At 39.9% G+C, this 26,256-nt stretch overlaps 1 protein-coding gene across 1 annotated transcript in view; it reads right to left on the reverse strand.

The window, feature by feature from the left end:
- Window positions 1-1,640: 1,640 nt before the first annotated feature.
- LOC117322970 (B-cell lymphoma/leukemia 11A-like) overlaps window positions 1,641-26,256 on the reverse strand; it is a 108,666-nt gene continuing 84,050 nt past the window's right edge. Inside the window, 2 exon segments of the mRNA XM_033877940.1 lie at window positions 1,641-5,513; window positions 5,515-5,705. Of these exon segments, the coding sequence (XP_033733831.1) occupies window positions 3,282-5,513; window positions 5,515-5,705 (2,423 nt within the window). The 3' untranslated portion in view covers window positions 1,641-3,281.

Raw genomic sequence — 26,256 nt, forward strand, 5'->3', positions numbered from 1 at the left:
CGCTCGACGAGATGTCAAGCGGCGGTGACCACGATGTCCGGAGTAATGAGGATCGGGTCTCTGGCACCAGCGTTTCCTCGGATGCATACCATTACATAGTATTTTTCCAGGATTAGCACGCTTCTCAGACACATCCACGGTAGCTGTCCATCATAATCTCTGCATTTTAACAGGATGTTTGATGCCAAATCGTTTAAAACTTTATTGGTTGTACAAATGGAGGGTTTGTCAATAAATAAGAATTCTGCTTGGCAAAAATCTTGAATAGGCACTGATAGAAAAGAAGCGCCTGCAGAACGCGCACTTTTTCCCTAGGACGCTGCATCTTGCTGCTTGCTGCTGCTGTTGCTGCCTCTGATGTACTTGTAACACATCTTCATCATAACGAATAGTCCCTCTGAGCATGCTTCAAAAGTCTTCGTGCATATTGTTCTTTAATATAGTTTTCAACACTTCTATTATTTTTTTTACAAAAAAAAAAAAAAAAAATATTAAACTCAAAAACATGATATTAATATACACTGGCCTCTTCTCTCTTGTAGGGAGAAAAAACTAGATTTATAATAACTCCTTAATAGATGTATTTCTATCTTCAACATGTGAAATCACAATTGAGCTGATGTATTTCTGCCTCCGGTTTTCTGAAAGCCCTTGGCATACAGGATAGCATTATTCACTAATTAACAATATGGCACCACTACCAGACATTTTCCTATACATTTTATGTAGACTACACCTAATAGTACTATTATCTTAATAAAGGTTCAAGAAACAGACCCTTCCATACTGTTCACACAACAGTAGCACACAAAATACACAAATAAACAACCAAAAAGGCCCTTTTTTACATATAAGGACAAAAGTTCAGAATATATACTTTATGGACTGAACGAAAAAGATAGTATTATGACGATTAATGACCTTCTTTTGTGTGTTGTATAATGTCAGCTTCCAAATTTTATAGTCAATTTTGACTCCAAACTGAAATTTGAAATTAAAGATTTAATAATTAATTTCTTTGAAATTCTCCACAAATTATTCACAATCGTCAAAACTGAAATCTTGGGAACTGAATTTTTCATTGCCATTTAAATTTGCTTCTATGAAGCTAACAAACTTTGTAATCTCAAAATATATGCTTTTAAAGCCATGTCCGTTGTGCTTCTATACAAGAAAAATAAACCATTTACAGATATATCGACACTGATAAACATGCATGAGAATAAACAAGCACCTGTAATGAAATAGAATGAAAACTCATGGGATAGTCGCCTTTTGTGGCCGTCTCCACAGTATAATATGTTCTATTTACTACTCAGAGGGGGAAAATTGATAATAAAAATTTACACCAAATGTATGAAACTTTGCAAACTTCAACAGTTGCAATTTCGACAGTACTCATGCACTTACAATCAACATGCACCAAACTATGTAACATTATATTCTTCACAATTACATATTATATAAACGAATTTGATTACCTGGATGAAGAATTTATTTGCCATTTTCAAAAATGGCAGAAAAGCAGAAAAAAAAAAAAAAAAAAAAATTAAAATTAAAATTCATATGTGTAGAGATTAATGTATTAAATTCTTAACTGAACTGAAAAATATGGCAACACTGAAAAAACACTTATTGCAATATTGAATTAAAAGCAGATTTGAAGGTAGTAGCACTTTCAAACAAAATGATACAGAAAGCATCGATAATATAATAATAATAATGATAAAAATCTAAAGAGAGTCGTACTTGTAAATATGATAACAATAATCATTTTGTACAAGAAAGATGATTTTTGGGGAAAACTAATAAATACCTGATATTAAACTCTTTGCATCATATTTTCTATAGTCAGATAACAACAATCAATTCTTTAAGAAAAATGTAACAAGTTTCCATCCCTGATGCGGTAACGAAACACCCTGTGGATTTACAGAATATGAGAAAAAGTAACAATTCAATACTAACTACGGTTACATCATGATTACCAAAGTATCGTACAAACACGCCTGGCCCCAACTCCTCGATCAAATAACCATCAAGTTTATACCGTTAACTTTTCTTCACTCTGAAGGTTCTGATGACGACACAACACACGTGTCGAAACTAGTCAACATTCTTTTTTAAAGCCGATTAATCCAGCAAGACGTTGTCATGGTCATTATTTACCTCTTAATCTTCTTCACTCTGTTATGTATGACAAATTAAACAAAGCAAAAATAATTTCTAATCAAGAAAAAAGTAAACTTGAGAAAAAATATAGGAGCTATACTTTGTAATAAAGATGGTTTGATCAAGCCAAAGTTCTAAATTAGGTTGAAGCTAGCAAATTAAATCTTTTTCAGCAAAATTTTTGATAATCTTAATGATTAATGTCAAGAGGCTGGGGCCAGATATCATAAAAAGCAACAAGCTAATCCTGTTCTGGCCTAAGACGTGAAATTTAACAGATTTTATGCAAATAAATAACGATGGCATAAAAAACTTTGATTTTGGTGCAGATCATAAAATGAAAATGTCGTTAAAAACCCAGCTTTAAAAACGGATTATTCCAACAACAAATCTCCTTAACAAATCCAGATTTTTAAAAAAAGAGGTATTTTATCTTGAAACAAAAGAAATTTTTCGCTTGAAATAGTGTATTGTATTTACACTTCACATTTAACAACAAAACAGAAAAAAAAAAAAAAAAAAATCAGAAAATTTCACGTGAAAAATAAAGATTTTTCTTCAAAGACTGAATATCCAACAGGTTTTAAAAAGACAATCTAAAATGAATTCCGTGCAAAAAAGTTTACAAGTGGCGTGTATATGATACACTAACAACAGTTAGCATCGGCCAACAACAGGATGAAAACATGACAAATGGTTTGACCATTTACATGCACCATGAGAAATGATGAAAGTCCATATTCAAAATACATCTTCATAAGAAACAGATCCACCGGTAGTGTAAAAACACTGTCATAAAAAGTAGCATACGTCCAACGTAAGTGTCTTCTCACTTATCAACGAACAAGATTATTAGGATGAATAAAACTAAGCAACTCCCGCTACTAGTGAGTATTTGTGCCATTAAAAAACAGGGGAAAAACCTCAAGGTGCATGAGTTGCACCGTGCTTATGTTTCAACAAATCACTTTAAGACCCACAAATTGATTCTATAATAATTACAATATATATAATATGCCATACAACAGAATCTTAAAAAGTCAGTCCATATAATTACATATTTAAAAAAATTCACTGACAGAATTTGCCATTGAGCAATAGATTTTCAGTCAAAGATTGGGTGTGCTAGAGCTATTTTTGTCTAGACTGGCGTCCTGTAGAATTCCAGGGGCACAGTTCATGGGAACATTAGCACTACTTTTGTCCATACTGGACTCCTGCAGGATACCAGGTTGACAATTCAGAGTCGGAGTGGTCGCGTTACTTGATGTAGAATCCGAGTCGGTTTCCCGTATGAGTCCGGGTGTTCGGTTCTCCACGCATTTCCTCATGTGCTTCTCCAGTGTACTAGGAACAGAGAACGGCATCAAGCAGAATTTACATTTGTAGACATCCTTGCCTATACGCCCGTGTGTTTTCATATGCCTTGTTAGCTTGCTAGATTGAGCACAAGCATAGTTACACAAAATACATTTGTACGGCTTCTCACCAGTATGCGACCTGCGATGAACAGTGAGATTGCTGCAATTCTTGAAGATCTTGCCACAAAACTCACAGGTATCATTTCTGATTCGATCCTTCCTCATATGAGCTGCCTCCCCTGAAACTGGAGTACTGGGCCCTGGTTTCGGTGGGGTCTGTGCATTAAACGATTTCAAGGCGCTCTCTGGGGTCGAAGGACTGTACCCATTATGGTTAGGACCAGCACAGTCAAACTGTAGCCCCGGAAGAGATAGATGATAGAAATCTTGAGGGGGCGGGGCTGGGAACCCCATGGAGCCCCACAGGGAGTAGATATGATGGTTTTCCATGTTATTAGTAGGGAAAGAACTGGGGTCGATAGGCTCATTCTTGATTTTCTTGCTGCATGGAGCCTCTGAATCTGAATCAGATGATGACTTCTTGAGACTGTCCTCCTTCATGCCATCTTGGCTGCTATTGCTGCTGTTGTTGCTGCAGTTCTCCGATGCTGGCTCCTCTTGTCCGCCGACAGGGGAAGTACCCTGCTCTTCCATGGCTTGCTTGAAAGCTTCGTTGTATGCTGGGAAATTCGTCAAACCTGTATTTTTCATGACCTCAGACAGGAGACTGGTTTTGTCTGTGTAAGGACTAGCACGCTCTGGTTCCTTGGGATGATCCTGGCGGTCAGGACTAGATGCAGGCTCCAATAATCTTGCTGCCAGCTCACTGGACTTTGGAGAGGAATTCACCTCCATCTTCTTTGGTGGATTGAAGCCGTCTTTGAAACCCTCTTTGAAGTTGTCTTTGAAGCTATTTTTATAGGCTTCTTCATCCATTCCAAGACCCATCTCTTCTTCCTCTTCCATCTCTTCTTCCATTTCCTCCTCTTCCTCTTCTTCCTCTTCCTCATCATCATCCATAAAACGCTTACTTGAATCTGGAGTGCTGCTGCCTGAGGCTAGACTTCCGTCATTGGACATGTTTGATGCATTTGACATAGACAATGGGGATTTGTTCATGTGCGTCTTCATGTGTCGTTTGAGCTTACTCTGTTGTGTACATGCATGTGGACAGAGAGGGCATTTGAAAGGTTTCTCACCAGTATGAGACCTTCTGTGCACTATCAGATTGCTCTGAAAGCGAAATGATTTGCCACAGAATTCACAGGACTTGAGCTTCGCTGGAGGGGTAATACTGCCAGATCCGTGCTGTGGCTTCTCCATATCAGAGGATAGGGAGCTCGGAGGAGTCACGGGGGGAAATGTGGTCGGTGACGGACCTGGCTGGGAAAAAGGAGGTGTCTGCTTCCTAACTGGAGATGGCGATCCTGAAGTTGATGATGCTAGCTGCCTAAGCCGTTGTGAGTAAAATGATTCTTCGATTCCTACAGGTGATTGCCTTGGCCGTTCAAACAGATTCGGAAAAGGAGGTGAAGGACCACCATCGAACATGGGCGGGAAGCCCACAAATGACCTCTGTAGAGAGGGTTCACTTACGATGGGGAAATCCAACCCGAGACCAGGAGGCCGGCAGAACGGCAAATTTGGTGACAATGGTGGTCGATCGAATGGAAATTTGAACAAGAACGGAGAAGAGTGTGGTGACGGATGAGGTGGCAATAGATGATGGCCACCATCTTGCAGTAGATGGTTGCCACTATCCGCACTTCCTGCGGAGCTAGCTGAGGGAGGTGTTCGATGTGGGTCGAGGGGCTGACACAACAGAGGTGTGTCACGTTGCTCGTCTCGTTGTTTTGGTTGATGCTGAGGTGCTTGCTGTTGCTGGGTATGATGGGATGTCTGCTGACTCCTGTGGTTACTAGGACTTGAATTATGTTTATCATGATGTCGGTGCTCGCGATTCTCGCGATGCTCACGATTCACGATCGTTATGTACATGGTCTCGATGGTCTCGTTCATCACGTTCTTTTTTATGCTGGTGCTCAGGGTACTTCTGTTGCTTCTCTAGAGTTGTGTAGATGCGCATTCCATGTTCCTTCTGAGCATGTTGTAGAAGTGACCAAGCCGAACCAAAGGTAGACTTGCAGGAATCGCACACGAACTTGGATGGTTCTGAAAGTACACAAAGTTGAAAGATGTTTAAATATTGAGGTAACTATGACAACCGTTTCATCATTAAACAAGCTAATCCATTAATCTCTCTCACACTCCAACTTACTGTTTCCTTTCAGGCAACCGTCCACAAGTGCCCTTTCCCTGTAGCCCTAAGCAATTACGTGCTTACCTTATATCCAGAATCATCAGTATGTTCTCAACACTGACAACCTTGAGACACTCAGGAAAAAATTCCATAATTTGATGAGGTTTGCACCAAAGACAAGTTTGTGCACATCAACATCATTGATTTTTGCTGGCCGGAGATGGTTTCATACTCGTAATTGCAATTATTGGAGTTCCCAGAGGAAGATTAATTCATACATACATGATCAGTGTAAAAACCAGTGGACAAATCCATATCGGGGCATGGGGAAGTTAGGATCAGTAAGCTTCTGAAGGACCCGGAAAGTTTATCTAGAAGCGGTCAATAAATGATTGAAATACATATTCTAAATGTCGGTTTAAAAAGCCATCTAAAGTATTTTATTGTATTTGTGGACGATGAATACCTTTAGAAAGTTTCTATTTATAAAAAAAAACTTAACATAAAATTTAACACTTTGAAATTGTTTGAAACCGACGAGGATCCCTTAATATTAAACAGGAGATCTCAAGTGGCATTACACGGGTTCTATTTGTATGGGTTGGGTGGTGCAGTACTGTTGTAAAGGTGCACCTGTTCGGTCCTTGAAATCTCATCTGGCCTAGCACAAAGACCAGGGTCACCTCACTATAAATCCCGACAGGACCTACCATGGTTACTATGTGTCGTTAGGGTCTTTTATTGATAGCTATAGCCATGTTATTTAACTTGTATTTTACATACCCAACACGTCAATAATTACCCCATTATGTCAGTAGCCGGGCTGACCAACTTCTCCCTGTGTGTATGAACTTTTTTACATACCATATTGAAATGTCAGACAATGATTGGAAAATGACTCAGCTGACACTACACATATTCAGTTTATGTGTATTGTTTAATAGGTTAGGGGAGATAGTGAAAGTGGGAAAGGGGCAGGGAGGGTATAGGGACAACGCCCAGATGTACAGTAAGTTAGGGGTGGGGAGGGTATAGGGACAAGGCCCAGAAGTACAGTAAATTAGGGGCAGGACAACGCCCAAAAGTACAGTAAGTTAGGGGCAGGGAGGGTAGGGAAAACACCCAAAAGTACAGTAAATTAGGGGCAGGACAACGCCAAAAAGTACAGTAAGTTAGTGACAGGGAAGGGACAACACCCAGAAGTACAGTGAATTAGGGAGGGGGGAGAGGGTAGTGACAACACCCAAAAGTACAGCAAGTTAGGGGTCGGAAGGTTAGGGACAACGCCCATAAGTACAGAAAATTAGGGGTGGGAAGGTTAGGGACAACGCCCATAAGTACAGAAAATTAGGGGTGGGAAGGTTAGGGACAACGCCCATAAGTACAGTAAATTAGGGGTGGGGAGGGTAGGGACAACAGCCAGATGTACATTAAATTGAGGGTGGGGATGGTATAGTGACAACGCCAAGTGACATTAAATTAGGGGCGGAAGGGTAGTGACAATGCCCAGGTACACTAAAATTAGGGGCGGAGAGGGTAGGGACAATGCCCAGCGACATTAAATTAGGGGCGGGAGGGTAGTGACAATGCCCAGCGACACTAAAATTAGGGGTGGGGAGGGTAGGGACAACGCCCAGGTACACTAAAATTAGGGGCGGGGAGGGTATAGGGACAACGTAACTGCCTATTGTATCTATGTGGTAGTATGGACAGTTACTATGAGCCTGTGAGAGATACCGACAGTAAACCTGAGATCAAGCCAGTATTTCCCGACTGACCTTGTATGGTGCAGGGTTGTAGAAATTCAATACTGCTTGTTTGTTTTGTGGCAGGACTGGGCAAATACTGGCCCCGAGTATAGTGTTATGTCACTCTGTGACAGCCCACATGCTTTTTAAATATTTTAGACAATATGCATTTATGTTCTGAATCAATATGGGTCTGGCTCTTTTTTACCTGTATAGATTATTATAGTGGTGGTATATATTTCTAAGTGCTGACCAGACAATGGGGAAGGGGGTCGCAGTGGGGACTGTCCTACATACAGGTAGACATTTAACCTGTCTGTAAAAACACCTACGAGTTGTTCAATTGTATACCTACTACACAGTTGAAAGGATACGTAGCATGTTACTTAACCGATCCTTGATAAAAACTTATTTACACGACAATTTTCACTACCTGTGTATTTTATAAGTCGTCAGTGGTGAGTGGTATGTACTGTGAGTTGATGGTATCTCGTTAGTGTTGTAGTTCCCTGTCACGCCCCTTGTGTCCCGAAACTGAAGCGTGACCAAAATCCAGACAAAATTTAATGCTCTCTCTATTCTGGGCTATATATATATATGTATATATGTTACATATTGTTTGAATTTAAAATAACTGTCAGAGCGGACTATTGACTGATGGTTCAGTGATCGATGTGTCTGCATGGGAAAGGTAGACAGTTGTGGTGACAACTCTTGCAACATTCCGCGACCTTGCCGACCCACACACATATGGACACGGGTCGTCTGTTCCTTCACACATCGCCGCCTACACACACACACACACATGCACATGTACCCATACACAGCTTCAAACACCCTTCGCTTGCCTTAGTGGGACAGTAAAATTATCGTTACAGATCTATAACTCCCGCATTTAATTATCAATCTACCGAGACAAAAGGAGGAACATCTCTCATTAGTAGAGGGGAGGACAGATATTTTTGACAGTTTAATTATGTTCCACCATGGCCAGTGATATTTTAATATTTCATACGTTCTGCCTCCGTGACCTAGACACTAATTATGTATAATTTACGATGTAAGGTAAATGTTTGGTTACCGAGACTGCTGTCCTTCAGGTTATATTTCCCAATATAACTTTACCAGGACAGACGGATCCAGTCAGTATTCCAGACAGATTACCAGGTTCCACTATATACAATAGTTTACTCCCACTCCAACCATTAAACACAAGAAAATTAGATCAAAATGCTTTAAAAGAAGCACCAACACATAACATTGATTTGCCTTTTTTCTCCGTGTACATATAATGATACCTGACCGGTAAACAAATGAATTTTCCCAGCTTGGCTCTCTGGTTAAAATAAAACACATGTAGATAATGTTGTGTGTGTGTGATGCTGTTTATCTCATGTGGGCAGCACTCGGAGTGAGCACCTGCTTCCCACACAGTGGACAACAGTTCCTGACAACAGACATAACCGCAGCTGCTCCCAGTGTCAGGCATATATACCAGACACTCCTCAACGAAAACCTGCATAATCTGACAACCTGTGTCACAGACACTCCACAACGAAACCTGTGTAATCTGACAACCTGTGTCACAGATACTTCTCAACGAAACCTGTGTAATCTGACAACCTGTGTCACAGACACTTCTCAACGAAACCTGTGTAATCTGACAACCTGTGTCACAGACACTTCTCAACGAAACCTGTGTAATCTGACAACCTGTGTCACGGACACTCCACAACGAAGACATGTTAATCAGATAACTTGTGACAGACACTTCTCAACAAAAACCTGTGTAATCTGACAACCTGTGTCACAGACACTTCTCAATGAAACCTGTGTAATCTGACAACCTGTGCCCTACACTCAACGGAAACCTACATAATCTGACAAAACATGCCACAGAACTCCTAAATGAAAACCTACATAATCTGACAACCTGTGCCACAGGCACTCCTCATCAAAACCTGTATAATCTGACCTGTACCAAACACTACACAACATAACCTGTATAATCTGACAACCTGTACCAGACACTACACAACATAACCTGTGTAATCTGACAACCTGTGCCACAGACAATACTAAACACAACCTGTGTAATCTCATAATCTGTACCATACACTACCAAACACAAAACCTGGGTTATCTGACAATCTGTACCAGACACTCAACAAAACCTGTGTTATCTGACAACACTCTACAGATGACCAGTCGGAACAATTTGACATGGACAACTGATAGATAAAGATATGATACTACTATGTTGTCCTCAAATCACAAAGTGCTGTATTGAGAATTTGATACAATCTACCCTTTGTCAGAAACTGCATTAGAAAATGAAATTCTAAACAATATAATTTCATTATGCATAGTGTTATTTCTGAAACAACCTATAATAGCATTGTTAAAAAGAAATATTTACTTCAACACATGTTTTAAGCGAATTGGCAACATTATTGACCAGAGATGTTTTTCAACCACTGGACCTAAGAGCAAAGGCAGGAGAATTTAATTTAAAATGTATGGGCATTCGTCAGACAAAACATGTCCATGCTTCCAACTCAATCACAGTAAAAGACTAAGTTGGGAGCATTGTATGGATTCAGTTGGTGTTCAACCTCAGATCCTTTCTATCTTGTCCAAACATCTTATTTCTAATGCAAGGCTTCAATTAGTCTTGATGTCATGTCTTTCTACATCTCCACGAACTTACTATTGGAAACCAAGGCTGGAGCCTGGTTTTTACCTCTCGCTGCAGGTTAATGATATCAACAGAATTAAATGCTGGTGCTGGCTTATCCAAATCTTTTTAGACAAAACCACTAACTATGCAAGTTTTCTGGCTGCGATGGTAAGAAAGCACTGTTGCAGTCTGCAGTCGAAAATTCAAACAAATAAATTCAAATGCCTTTCCTTTTTCACAAATTACCTTAATCCATAAAAGCAATAGATTACTTCGGCAAGAGCTGTGCAATGGAAGGCAGACAAGGTCGTTGTCTTGATGGTAGGGGTCACTAATGAATATACTAAACACAGCAGCATTTTCAAATTGCTGAAGAGGGTTAGAGCAAAGATTTCCTGACAGTGGTGATTGGTATGTGTGCTGGACTGTTTGGCAGGAGAGGAAGTTGGTGATCACTGGAGATTAATGGAGCAGCATTGGATCACCACCAACATGCTTTCTCATCTATCCATCAATTCTCGAAGCATGTATTTGAAGAAAACACTAAACGCTTTAAGTTATTGATTTTTCGGCCATCTATGAATAGTTTTCATTTTTCCTACGTGTTGATAGTGTCATGTTATCTCTTCATCAAAATGAGAAAGTTATTCTTGATAACGCCATGTTCGGTAAGATCATGCTAATGTTGATGCAAGACCTACAACCCACTCATATTGAAAAGCTATTACTTCTCATGGGATTTATGTTCCTAAAGTAATTATGTTTGACAATTACATTTAACAATAATTATATGGCCTGTAAAATGGATTTCTCTGACAGGGAATAATTGTCTTGGGCAAACTCGCCATAGTCATCCAGCACACTTACCCCTGACTAACAAACCCCGAACCCTTCTTAGTACCGGTGAGAAATATCATTTTATCGGCGCCTGGCATGAGAAAGGTGGCAATTTTGTACAAAACAAATAAAAAAAAAAGTTCTCGTGAAGTATCTACATATCACATTTCCATGCTTGCTTGCACTCTCTCTATCAAGAAAATCGGGCTACGTCAATTGTCCAACACACCATTGTGCCCAATTTGCATGAACGAACAAAGACTGACCTCAACACATTCTACAGTGTGACCCCTTATAAACATGGCGAGGCTTGTGGGGAAAAAGCAAATTTGCAAATGAATGGGTGACATAATCGTGGGGTTGACAAATGTCATTATGGAGGTAACCTGCAGTGTGTCTAAAGCATGCTGTAACCTGTGAACATTGTGTAACCTCCTAGACAGCTGTTGTACGGGGCAGCCCAGGACAAAACACACTGCCTACCTCTCTCTACTACAGCTGCCAGCGCACACAACTAGCCAGCAATTTCATTAAAATTTTATTTGGACTGAATTTTAATGAGATAAAACTTGCCCTCCTCTTTATTCTTCTCTTGACTTTTTATCCTAATTTTTTTTTTTTTTCAAAATCCAGTAACGAAAACCGTTACTACGTCATGGGGTAGATAAATGGACACAAGTTTCCTACAGGAGACAAAATCTGGCACACCATTGAATAAAATAAGGAGAAAGAGGAAGGGGACTTAAATGTGCCGTGTCACTGACAGGTTTCAATGATGAAGGTTGATTTAACCAGGTGAGAAATTTGGTGTTTGATCTAATAGACAAGAAATTTGATCAAAAATCACTAATCCACTTTGTCAATTTACATATTATAGCCACATGTGTAAGTCAGACAGACACACAGGTGACACCACCATGTAAAGTATACATATGTGTGTATATATAGTACACATATATGTACACCACCCTGAACAACTCCTGGTCACCTATACGACCTATAACACGGATCTGACCTACTTACTCTCATTGGCTGTCCTGAAATGAACCAGTGGTCACATGGTGTCTAGACAATGACCATCAAGTACAGGAGAATACTTGATCGTCCGACATTACCCCTAGGTGTAACATGATCATACCTGGGAATCAATACTAAGTCAGTACAGGTAGATAGCAGGTATGCCACAACTACAGCTGAAACATTATACATATAAACCTTGACTTCCATATGTAACTGGACCACCGACCCGAAATTGCGAGATGAAAATTCACCGAAATTAAATCAAAAATTTTCAACCTACAAATGAACTGGTGTGCAATTCCCTTTTTTCATTTCTTTTATTTGAATTTGTGTTGACACGTGTGACAGGATCGAGTGTTCGGCCAAGCGTGTGGTTGTTGAGGCATTACTTTGTGTCAGACTGTCGGTGTCATCTTCACCGTGTCTGATGGGTCAGGCCGACTACTTCGCTGATAAGTACATATCTAATTTATGCACTTATCGATTTTGAGTGGTCATAAAATGGAATCAATACAACAGCGTGTCACAAGCCTCTGTGTAATGGACACAGGTACAATACATATAGACAGGTAATCAGCACCATCATCAGCTCGTTACAGGTGTGTCATTGTAGCTGACATATATACATCCCCAAGAAGTCAAAACTCACCTTACCATAATTAAACATCGTAAAAAAAAAATGAAAATCCCACATCATTTTGACTGTATCATGCTTTCATGAATCTGTAATTTGAAATAAAATGCACAATAGCACCTCTAACCCACAAAGTTATTAATTCATTCGACAACATATATTTTACAATTTACACAACAACAAAATGCCCTGGACCACTTTAAAAGCCTTTAAATTTCAACAAGTGGATAATCTAAATCCTTTCTCACATGCACGATGAAATATCTGATAAAAGAAATTATGCAGTTTGAATAAAATGTTTCATCACATGTGTTAAGTTCTGTCATTGGTGAATAACGACCAATTAGAACAGCCGTAACAAAAGCGTCATTGTTGTCCTAGCTGTGTCTGTGGGATCAGTGCTGTGTATGACCAATGTACACCCTAATCTTTACATTTCATTAAACAACCAGTCGCCAATTATATCTCACCTGACAATATTTGTTTAAAATTCCACAATAAGATCTTGTTGTAGACAGAACCAGAAAAAGTAGTTTCTTTGTAAACTCTGGTCAAGAGTCATCAGTGCAAATATATTTAAGGTTATTAGTTTTCAGCATTGACAATGGAAAAAGCGGACTGCCACGTCAAACAATTAAAAGACCTTGAATTTCCTTCGAGGTGAGACTGACTCCGAAGTTAGCCGGTGTTTTGTATTGAGGAGAATTCTTTTTCAATTCGGCACCATTATTATGTAGGCCCCAGAACACTTTACGTCACCTCTACCTGTCATCGAGTAAATATAAAACGAGACGTGTGACCAGTTCTGTCCTCGAACTAAATGACCGAGTTCTGTTGATAGGACTGTATTACACCCTATTGTCCAGAGCTTCTCTACTCAGGCAGGTTAATAAGTGTCTCCCTCAAACCAACTATAGACATTGACATCAACTATAGACATTGACACCAACCATAGACATTGACACCAACCATAGACATTGACACCAACCATAGACATTGACACCAACCACAAACATTGACACCAACCATAGACATTGACACCAAACAGACATTGACACCAACCATAGACATTGACACCAAACAGACATTGACACCAACCATAGACATTGACACCAAACAGACATTGACACCAACCATAGACATTGACACCAACCATAGTCATTGACACCAACCATAGACATTGACACCAACCATAGACATTGACAGAAACCATAGACATTGACATTGACACCAACCACAGACATTGACACCAACCATAGAAATTGACCATAGTATCATTTACAAAGCATTCAATTTGTCTTACATTCTAAGCTCAACTGTATTGAATATAGTTGTTTTGTTACTTAAAACCAAGTTTTGTACCATGTGAAAATTGACTGGACTCTACCAATTTCAAATAATAGTTTTTTCCCTTTTTGATAGCTTCCTATTCTGTGGTATAACAACCTGTTCAGACTAAAGCCTACAAGGTAATACCTGTGGATATGCAGACAGTTTGGATGATTTCGATATTTACGAGATTTAAATACCAATAAATAAATATGGCTGAGACCACCTGTGTCCTGAGCTTCGTGCAGTTTTTACTGCAAAACAAATTTCTTTTTTACAAAAAAAAAAAAAAAAAGTCCCAAGATTTACAATTCATAAAATATACGACTAGAGAATTAGTTTGATGTCTGTGTTGCCAAGCTCGATCTGTACATATACAATTTTTTACTTCCTATATAGCTTGTCAAAATCCTTTGCATATACTCATACCTGGAGAACCCGATGCCTCTGGACCTCTGACCTCACACATTCAAATGAGCTATGAACGAACCAACACCCCTACAAATAGAAAATGGCTTCTACTTTCAATTTATTCTGTTTGGGGCACAAACTGTAATGGACTGTGAAAGTGAACTGAAGCAAGTATACTTTTCATCCCCTGTTCTGGTCATCTGAGGTCAATACCTTATTGATGGATTCATCACATCTTAGCTCCAACCCCTCTTGCTCTTTACTGAATATCACTTTTGATCCCTTACCCCCAGAAGAAAGAAATTACAGATATCCTCATTGAGGACACAAACCAAATATGGGACAATTCTTTTCACCTAACAGGAAACACAGGCAATATTCGATGACAGCTTCGTCACACCTGAGTCCATCGTTAAATTATGTATCGTTACAGGTAAGCGGTGTTGTCCGTTCACCCATGTGGCGCCTCCTAATGAGATTCACACCTGATCAATCAGCCAAGGCCTAGGAGCCAGGGCTTTAGACCCGGCACTACTAGCTAGGTAAGGACACAGGTCACTAGCCCCCTCAGATCTGGATAAAACATTTGTAGAAATGTTGTGTACGCTAACCACCTATGTCTTTTGTGTGGCCCAAGTAGCCACAGCGGATGACTTACGAGGTGGCTGACCCCCATTACTGACCATCAGGGGATACCTGAGACCACAAGGCCACAGCCACATCCAATAACATCTGTGTGTTTTTGTTCTAGTCCAAGGTATCAGTGACAGATAAAACAAAGTGTAAATTGAAGGACCATAAGGTCTTAAGTCCTATAGACATTAGTGCTTTATTGCTGGAACCCGTTCTTGTCTTGTTGAAACATTAGCTGAGCGTTCTTCCACTAGTTAGACCCCTGTGTCTGTCAACACAAAAAACTTTGCCCAGCCTGCAACAAGTGCTCCCTTTCAATGCCAAGAACCAGCATAGCTACATCTTTGAGAGATGCACCCTGGTTTGAAGTATAGAATTATTCGGCTGTCAAACATTTGCTTGCTCTTACCCCATGTGGTACACCACCAATGGGAAACACCAATGATATTGTTATATTGTTCAAGAGAATTCTGTAGGAAAACCAATATTGTAATCCGTTTCCCCATCTGACCTTCTGCTGGTTTTTAAACTTAGTAAATCTTTGTTAAAAGAAGTTTGCCCAAAATACCTGAAGTAAGAACATAAAAGGCATAAAAAAGCTGCAATAAGAAACAATACATCAAAGCAAAAGCAAAGTAGGGACAAATGGGTATACTGCTCAATGCAAGGCATGAAAATGGGATAATAATCAAACTTTTAAACCTTCTAAAAAATTTAGCAGAAAGGTAAAATGACCAAAATTTGTATGCAGAATAGGCATTCATAGGAAAAATGCAACTACAGAATCATAACCTGAACAAAAGACATCTGAACTTTAGACAAAGATTCTTGGACTATTTGGACACTGGTTATTTTGGCCTAGTCCAGGTCCACTACACACACACACATATATATATATATATATATAGATCCACTTGATATCCTGTCTATATCTATCTAGATATCCGTGTCTGGCCCCATTACCCAGATACTGTCATTACCTACTACTTACTAGATAGCATCTACTAATGATGTTGACTCAACATCCAGTTCAAACAGTTTACCCAGCAGCCCCCACCACCATAACACCACTACCAGTACAGGAACCCTGTGATGGGCCTCCGTGAGCTGTGTTAATTTAACAGGTAATTGATATAGCTGTCCAGACCAATCATAATGAGATGTTAATGCTTACATACACTGCTCCCCCTCCCTGGCCCTGCTACACAGAGGAGGGAAACACAAGCTGTACTTCAAAGGGACTGGCCATTAGCCAAAGCTGGGGTCAGTCACCCTGGCCAGAGCCTTGCCCAGATCCATACCGGCTGTTTACAAGAGTCACCTCCCATTGATAAGTATGCAATTGGGTCAACCACCTGAATGACCATTGTAGAGCTGGTGTTGAATACTGAATACACTATGTAGTGGTGTCTGTAGCCCTCTACACATTAACAGGACATAATGCCTTGTAATAAGTGGAGTTTTTATTGCACACTATAGGTGGTGTATAAATAGCCGAGCGAGGACAGTCAGGACAAATCATGTCTGTATGAGGTGAAATGAGTTGGAGACAGTGTGGGCACAGTCACAGAGTCTTGACTGTGTAGACTGACATAGGTAGTCATGTCTGTAGGATATAAATAGGTTATAGGTACAACCATGAATAGGTACAACCTTGACTTTATATACTATATAGGTACAACCTTGACTTTATATACTATATAGGTACAACCTTGACTTTATATACTATATAGGTACAACCTTGACTATAATTTATAGGCTATAGGTAGTCTTGACAGTATAGGCTATATATATTCTTTACTATATAGACTATAGGTACAACCTTCACTGTATAGGCTACAGGTAGTTTTGACTGTATAGGCTATAGGCAGTTTTGATTGTATAGACTATAGGTAGTTTTGACTGTATAGGTTATAGGTACAAGCTTGACTATGTAGGTTATCAGTATTCTTCAGTGTGTAGGTTATAGGTATTCTTCAGTGTGTAGGTTATAGGTAGTCTTGACTGTATAGACTATAGGTAGTCTTGACTGTATAGGCCATAGGTAGTCTTGACTATATAGGCTATAGGTAGTCTTGTCTGTATAGGCTATAGGTAGTCTTGACAGTATAGGCTATAGGAAGTCTTGACTGTATAGGCTATAGGTAGTCTTGACAGTATAGGCTATAGGAAGTCTTGACTGTATAGACTATAGGTAGTCTTGACAGTATAGACTATAGGTAGTCTTGACTGTATAGGCTATAGGTAGTCTTGACTGTATAGGCTATAGGTAGTCTTGACAGTATAGACTATAGATAGTCTTGACTGTATAGGCCATAGGTAGTCTTGACTGTATAGGCTATAGGTAGTCTTGACTGTATAGACTATAGGTAGTCTTGACTGTATAGGCCATAGGTAGTCTTGACTGTATAGGCTATAGGTAGTCTTGACTGGATAGGATATATGTACAACCTTGACAGTTAAGAAGCTGTGTTGAGAGTGTCCCCAAACTGAGCTAAAGGAATGGATGATACAAGGTTTCTGCATTTTTGTAACTGAATAGAAAAATACTTGGAATTCATCAGTAAAGTACTATAACCCTTGGACAATTCTTTCCTGAAATTCTCTGGCCCTGTAAGTCTAGAACAACAGCAATACGTAATGGGAAGGCCTTACACACAGGGATGGGTGACTAGGATCTCTTTACACTAGTTATTATTGTCCACAGCCAGGGTAACATGAGAAATGTCAATTAAAAGTACAGGCGTTTTTTGGCTTGAGATGGCAGAGATATCAACCCCTGGCTAGCTGGCTAACACACAAGTGTCACATTAACGCTGTTTGTACTGGTCTGTGAGGCCCATACAATTCCCCACGACACAGATTGTCTTTGTGTGGTGCACACAAAACTCACCGGCTACTTCCCCACAACACAGATCCTAACTTATTGTCCTCTGATTTCAAGTGGACAAGATAGGTTTTAATAAGACTATGACCAACACTAGTCGGAACTTCAGTTACCAACAGGGAACAATAGAACATTATCAACAATACGTCAACAGGTCAGAGATCAGCCGACAAACCAGTTCACGTCTCTGCTATAGAGTTGCTAATTTTGGCCTTGTGGTCACGCTTGGCTTCTGTTGATATGGGTCACCTTGTCCCCCGCCTGCATGACAACAGTAAACTACACCGACAGCGATGGACATATTAAACCAGTGTTTTCAACCACATGCCTAGCCTGTCCGATATACATATCCACATTCTTTGCACAGTCACTTCGGGTCTGGCCGTTAAAATACCCCAATTACAAGGTCGGACATCACAGGTATGCTGAAGTCGGTCTGATCGCTATCAGGGCTGTATATCATGATCACTATCTTCGGCAACCAGTTTAATTACAAAACTGAAAGTGACTCGGTATACTAATGAGTTGTACATCGTACAGTTGTAGAACTTATATATAAAATATATATACCACCCAAAATGTATTTCTCAAGGTCTAGTCCAAATCTGGTTACGTTGTAGATTCTCAATACCAGAGATTTCAATATTCAAACAGCTGGAAATTGTCAGTGTACATCCTGGTTTGTTTTGCAGCTTTTTCACACCTGTTGCCGGATCGGAACTGAGGCATGGATTGGATCTCGTTTGTGACCAATGCTAAAGCGTCAGGTGTCAGCTACATACCATATATTTTATTGAACGGAGAGGCATGTCCCCATCATTATACAGTTGTTCTCTTTTGTCTCTATGCTAATTACATACAACACCAATTAATTTATCCTGTATAATGTTGACCTCAATATACAGTAGGTAACAGATGGCTATGTAGCCGTATTTGTACGGTTGTTGTCCACTTACAGTATAAACGTTAACATCACAAGGATACAGAAACATTTCATGTCTGTTTAAAATATCTAATATGGGGGGAAAATGAAAATAATTGAAGTCATTAACATTTGTATTTACTCAAAGGTTATTTAAAATGAAGAAAAAAAAAATAAAAAAAAATAAGAAAATTGACTATTATTATGAAATTATGAAGAAGTATTAATCCAAAATAAACCATATACAGTTACAGCCTTCTGATATGGTTGATACATGATTTTATTAACCTGAGAAAATTACTGACCGAGGACGAAGTCTGAGGTTGATATTATTTTCAGATTAATTTCAGGTTTAACACACAAATTAAACTCTTTCCTATGAAGATCACTACATTGTTATTTAAGAGAGAAAAACTGTATAGTAGTGACCTAACACACCTGTGTCCTATTGTTTTAATTACCCCCTATTGTTTTAATTTTCTCTTTATAGACTGTGCCAAAGGTACAAATACAAAACACAAGTCACAGTCTTCTAAAGCACAAACAACAGAAAAAAAAACTTCATCTACTTCCGGTGAATTTTAATGACAATCCTGTTAGTGAAATGAGTTTATACTTAAGACAGATATCATATCTGTGTGTACGTATGTGTCACATAGATGATGAATCTGTTAGCAGAAGGTTATGGAGTTCACACCCAAATCAATCAGCACGCATGTAGAAGAGTGTATTTATACTACCAAGTACAACACCTCCTCTAGAATTGTCCTGTAAAACTGTCACCATTTTATCGGTCCTTTCATTGACGACAGCAGCTGTAGCCAGTGCCACAAGGTCATGCCCCGACAATTTACAAGTCAATTAAGACTCACAACCTTGAACGTTACTACCATACCTAAAAACTCAATAGACATCTTTATCTGCTTCTTAATGTACAAGTTGTTCGTTTATGTGTGACTTAAGCTGGAGATATCTCTGCTGTTTCATAATTTTAATACAAGTCTTTGTTTAGGACCAGCTAGGCCGTATCCGTTTCGAATTGTAAGCAGGGTTTAATTTACTACCAATATTGACTTCTTTCTTACCACCAATGGCATCCAACTACAGCCACTCTGCTACAATGTGTGTACAATGACAAATTCATGAGCATGTACGACCTCTGACCTCTAGCGGCAGGCACCCCACAATGACCCTGCAAGCCTAATGACAGTTGAAGATCAAGGCTAAACCCATACCACAGATATTGCCTCTAATGTGACCACTGTTTAGAAATGTTCGACAATTTCAGATCCAGCAGCATTGTCATTATAAACAAATACACCATTTCTAAATTAGACACAAAATGAGCTCAATTTGTAGAATTGGCCAACAGAAAACACAATTGTGTTGTTGCTTTTTGGATTCTTGACTGAACCAAAATTATACTGCTAAACTGCCTGTCCGAGTCTAATTACTGTTCCAAAGCATCACAACTCAAGTCTGACCAAAACTGTTTTACACCAAATAATCTTTTACTCTCATCAGAACGTCTTTAAGTCCTGGAGATAGGGAACTGTATACCATAAACACTGTAGAGGTATGATCCAGTTCCAGATGGAGGATGGCTTTAGCAAGGGTCAGGGGTCAAGGACTGCTGAAGCCAGGGTAAGGAGGGAAAGATTACTTGAGACAGCTAGGGTCAGGGATGGAGGATTACCAGAGCTAGGGTCAGGGGTCAAGGACTGCTGAAGCCAGGGTAAGGAGGGAAAGATGACTTGAGACAGCTAGAGTCAGGAATGGAGGATTACTAGAGCAATGGTTAGGGGTGGAGGATGACTTGAGGCAAGGTTAGGGATGGAGGATGACTTGAGGCAAGGTTAGGGATGGAGGATGACTTGAGACACAGTCAGGGAAGGAGGATTGCTAGAGCTAAGGTTTGGGGTGGAGGATGATTTGAGACAGTCAGGGATGGAGGATTGCTTGAGACAGCTAGGGTCAGGGATGGAGGATTGCTAGAGCTAGGGTTAGGGATGGAGGATTGCTTGAATGCAGAATCACTCGAGACAGTCAGGGATGGAGGATTACTTGAATGCAGGTCAGGGGTGGAGAATGACTTGAGACACAGTTAGAGATGGAGGTTTGCCTAAGAGAGGAGGAGAGGAGAGGAGAAAGATGAGGAGGAGAAGGAGGAGGATGTGATAATTGGCCAATGATAGGAGGGGAGTGTATGGAGCTATACTGGAGGAGATTGATTTATACTTGACAACTGGCTGGCCCATATTGGACCATAACCTATCCAATTACAAACAACAGCCCTGGCAGCACACATCAGCTGTTGTGTTCTGACCATGATGAATTGACCTCAATCCCTGTACTTATAATCCTGGGCTGGATTGAAATCAATAATTAAAACACAATCATGTCGGTATAACCTTGCATTTCTTGCACAAGTGGACGCTGAAAACAAGTCCTTATTAAACACTGGCAAGACTCGTTCCCACTGTGTATATCATTTACTCCAAAAGTGTCCACGGTCACAGCCAAACGCAGAGGTAACCAGCAAACATTTGAAATATTAATGACGGTTGAACCTAAGCCTGTTATAGTAGGCTTATAGCATTTCTCATCAAAGTGATTTTTCTTGTTGTTTTTTACTCGTTATTCGACAAAAATATGAACGCATGACCTTCTGAAGCAAGAAGGTTTGTACCTCTTATTCCCAAGCCGCCAAATAACAAGCAAAACATTGGATTTAGAAAAAAAAAAAAAAAAAGTTTGTAAAAAAGACATTTAAAAAAATCTAAATAATACTTTTTTTTTTTTAGTTTTGTTGATAAATATAGATTAGAGAATTGTGTTTGATATATTGCCAAGTTTGGCCTGATCTGTGAGATGTACATCAGTTAAGACGGGGAGTTAGCTGCCCTATGATTATGCTCCCCTAACTCAACATCAAGACACACCTTTCATAGCTAGCAGACAATAACCAGTTACATTGTTGTAATTTGGGAGTTTTCAACATTTTCAGAGTAACAGGTGCTAAATTTTGAGACTATTAAAACTGTCCTCATTAGCGGCTGAGAGTAGCAGAATCGCTGGCAGTTTCATGGCTTAAGGTGGTACTACTAGGCACAAGTTCCATTATCTTGAAACAGCAGTGTTGGGAGAAAAAGATTTCACAATACCGCATTAAGTGTCTATGGATGTCAAGAGAAATGGGTGTTGGGTTGGTGGGCTTGTCAACAGATCTGATGCAGTATATTCTGCTGTGGAGGTGATGGGGCCATTTCAGCAGCTGCAGCCGTGTCAGAGCTACAGGACATACAGTACCCATTATAGATCTTCCAGTAATATCTTGCCAAGGACACTTTATAACAAGATTTATGTATGCAGCATCGGTTTGCTGTCAAAAATAAATATGAAAAAGCTAAAGAAGCCATAAAAAATACCTGCCATTATGGCAAGATTTCATTAATTTGTGATTTAAATCCATCAGCCGACCCTTCATACAGATTTAATGAGAAGAAATATCCTTGCCCGCATTTGATTTTCTTTGAAATGTTTAAAATTCTACAGCATTGTGACACAGTAAATTCCAACACAAACCTGGCATTTCATATAATAATTTTTTTTACAGTGGCTGAAAATGCAATTCTGTAAAATGAGGCCACATTAACGGATTCTGTCATCATATGGGTTTTGATGCAGTGTTGGTTATCTCCCTTTATTGCACGCTGCATTGCAGGGTGATTGACTGAGAGGTCACAAACTATTGATAAGTAGAGAAGGGATAGGACACATCAGGGGAGGTGTAGGAGTGGGAGGCAGCACACAAGGTGGGGGAGGGGCGTAGAGGGATCAGCAGAGAAGGAAGGGGGGAGGGGTGTAGAGGGATCAGCAGAGAAGGGAGGGGGAAGAGTAGAGGGAATAGTAGAGAAGGGAGGGGGGAGGGGTGTAGAGGGAACAGCAGAGAAGGGAGGGGGAGGGGTGGAGAGGGAACAGCAGAGAAGGAAGGGGGGAGGGGTGTAGAGGGATCAGCAGAGAAGGGAGGGGGAAGAGTTGAGGGAATAGTAGAGAAGGGAGGGTGGAGGGATGTAGAGGGAACAGCAGAGAAGGGAGGGGTGTAGAGGAAACAGCAGAGAAGGGAGGGGGAGGGGTGTAGAGGGAACAGCAGAGAAGGGAGGGGGAGGGGTGGAGAGGGAACAGCAGAGAAGGGAGGGGGGAGGGGTGTAGAGGGAACAGCAGAGAAGGGAGGGGGGAGGGGTGTAGAGGGAACAGCAGAGAAGGGAGGGGGGAGGGGTGTAGAGGGAACAGTAGAGGGAATAGTAGAGAAGGGAGGGGAACAGTAGAGGGAATAGTAGAGAAGGGAGGGGAACAGTAGAGGGAATAGTAGAGAAGGGAGGGGGGAACAGTAGAGGGAATAGTAGAGAAGGGAGGGGGGAACAGTAGAGGGAATAGTAGAGAAGGGAGGGGGAACAGTAGAGGGAATAGTAGAGAAGGGAGGGGGAACAGTAGAGGGAATAGTAGAGAAGGGAGGGAGAACAGTAGAGGGAATAGTAGAGAAGGGAGGGAGAACAGTAGAGGGAATAGTAGAGAAGAGAGAAATAGTTAGTACAACAACAGTAAAAGTAAGGAAGTCAGCCTCTCAGGAGAAGTAGAGATAGGAAGAGGGAAGCACATTTTCTAAGGAGGGGGGAGAAACAAGGAAGGGTGTCAGCAGGCGCCCAACAGCTACACTATAGACTGCTGGTCAAAGGTTGGGGATCACTGCTAGCTGACCTAAATCACTGTAGGAAATGTCAGAGGCACAAAGGCAGTATAGTTCTATTTACATCTTACAACCAAAACAGAAATTATTTAGCAGGCTAAACAAACAAGCTCCCCCTCCCATACTCCAGTGTTTGAAGGTTATCCTGGCCAATACCAAGCAACTGTTCCCAGGTCAGGGGTACCAGCCATTACCATAAGGTCTACTAATCCACTTGTTCTCAAACTATTGGTCCGATAAAGCTTCGATAAAGAATATTAAAGAGCTTTACTGTTATTTTGTGCAGTTCGGGTAATTTCCGATAGCAATGGATGTCGATATTTTTTGTTTAGTTTAAAACTTTGTTACCTCTTGATTTATAAATCAAGATCCTTAATACACAGTATTTCCAGAAAATTGTTTAAAAATTTACAGAAAGCCAGGATGCTTTTGTAACTTTAATTTCGAAATGTTTTAATTATTCCTATAGGTCCGAGTACAGGATAAAGTCAAAATCTGCCCAAATCATTATAACCTTCGACCTTTCTGTTGAACTACAAGGGAAAAATGTTTGAGAGATTAAGCTTTAGATATGTATAACATTACAAAATCCCCAAATATTTCACAGCAGTTTAAAATGATGGAGTGTCTGAAATCCCTATCCTTGCCTAAATGGAATTTTATTGAAGATGCAAATCATTTTACAGGTGGTTTAATCTAAGCATGTGAATCAATAGCTCACATGCTTATGTGGGAGTATACATCATTGTTGGAATATTTAAATATGTCTGAAGGGGACGAGTTCATCTGTCAGTTATTCCCTCCAAAATTAGCCATGTCAATGACGACTCCATAGTCAGAGTGATGTATCACTCCAGTGATTTACCTGTGGGTGTCAAGTCCTAGAAAAATCCCTGGTTTAAGCTATTACAAAGGACATATTTTGTGAAATAAGAAGGAAACGATCTCAAAAATGATGATATCAAAATCATGATGAAGTTTTACTCATTGCTTTAAACTATACTGAGTCTATTTCTAAAGATATACTTCATCTTTGTTTTGTAAGATCTTATAAATTCATATATTTTTTTCAGATACTCAGTTTTTCCTTCATTTGGAAAGTTTTGACAATGACCAGGAAGATTTAGGTCGGAAAATAACATAAGATCAGATATGCTTGGCCGGAGGGGAAGGCCAATGCCTTATAGGACACTACAGCCGAGTGGATAAATCGGCCAGAAATCATACACCTCATTTTAGCCGGATGTAAGATGTATCAAGTTCTATTAAAAGGACAGAGGACATTTTATATACACTTATCAAAAATAAATGTCTGCAGGCCTCAATGCATCCAGTAATTGTATCAGAGCCATTTAAAAAGCAATAAGTTTGATCATTGATGGTAATAGATTTTTTTCCCCGACAGAACTCAAAAGTTCTCAAAATAAAACCTTTGCTGCCCCTTTCAAATTTAGTGTATCAAAAGTGGTGGCGATAAGTCCTTTGGCTCGAGGCATTTTGAAGGGAAGTGACATTCACCATACACCTATCATCGGAGCTGAAGAAATTATACATGTCTTGTGCTTTATGTCATTTTAACCCTGATAAAAATCTTCAAATGGCACAGTTGTCTTGAGGCCGTTGGTTGGAGAAGTGTTTAACAGTAAAAGCCAGAGTGTGCGATTTTAAATAGGGGTGGACAGGACACCTATTTATGGTTACAACCAGAAAAAAAACCCCAAAAACACCTTAAAATACAATTTAAAAATGTTGTCCCTTGGCTGAAATTGAAAGTCAGCATGATGCAATGAGTGTCAGGGTTCATTATACTTTTGAAAGTTATCGAGTGATTTGAAATGAATTAAATAAGAATGATTTAAATGACCTGTAGATTTTTGTCATGGTTGCCTACCGATTGCCTTTTACGTTTAGAAATTTTATTAAACTGAATTAAACTACACCCAACACTGATCCATCAATATGTAATCGTGTTGTCTCTGTCTGTTGGTAAAAATTCTCCCTACGTATAGAGAAGGTTATATTTCTCACAGCTCTTTGTACACGTTTGTGATATTTAAAAGCTTTCAGTTACTTTTTCTATTTGCTCATGTTTCAATCTGAAATATCTAAACTTGTGGCATTGTGATTTTTAGGCGTTAGATTGTGTAATGGGATGGAGAAATAAAGAATACTCCCTACATACAACTACACTGAAAGGGAATATCCCACAAACCGGAGGTAGTATTTAGGTGACCTTACACTATCCACTTTTACACTAGGCTAGAGGGAAATTCCCACAAGTCTGAGCTAGTCATTAGGTGACCTTATACTATCCACTTTTACACTAGGCTGAAGGGAAATTCCCACAAGTCTGAGCTAGTCATTAGGTGACCTTATACCCTCCATTTTTACACTAGGCTGAAGGGAAATTCCCACAAGCCTGAGCTAGTCATCAGTTGACCTGATATTATCCACGTTTACACTTGGCTAGAGGGAAATCCATACCCTCCATTTTTACACCGGGCTAAAGGGAAATTCCCACAAGTCTGAGCTAGTCATTAGGTGACCTTATACCCTCCATTTTTACACCGGGTTAAAGGGAAATTCCCACAAGTCTGAGCTAGTCATTAGGTGAC

This window comes from Pecten maximus, chromosome 3 (genome assembly GCF_902652985.1).
Source record: "Pecten maximus chromosome 3, xPecMax1.1, whole genome shotgun sequence".
NCBI lineage: Eukaryota > Metazoa > Mollusca > Bivalvia > Pectinida > Pectinidae > Pecten > Pecten maximus.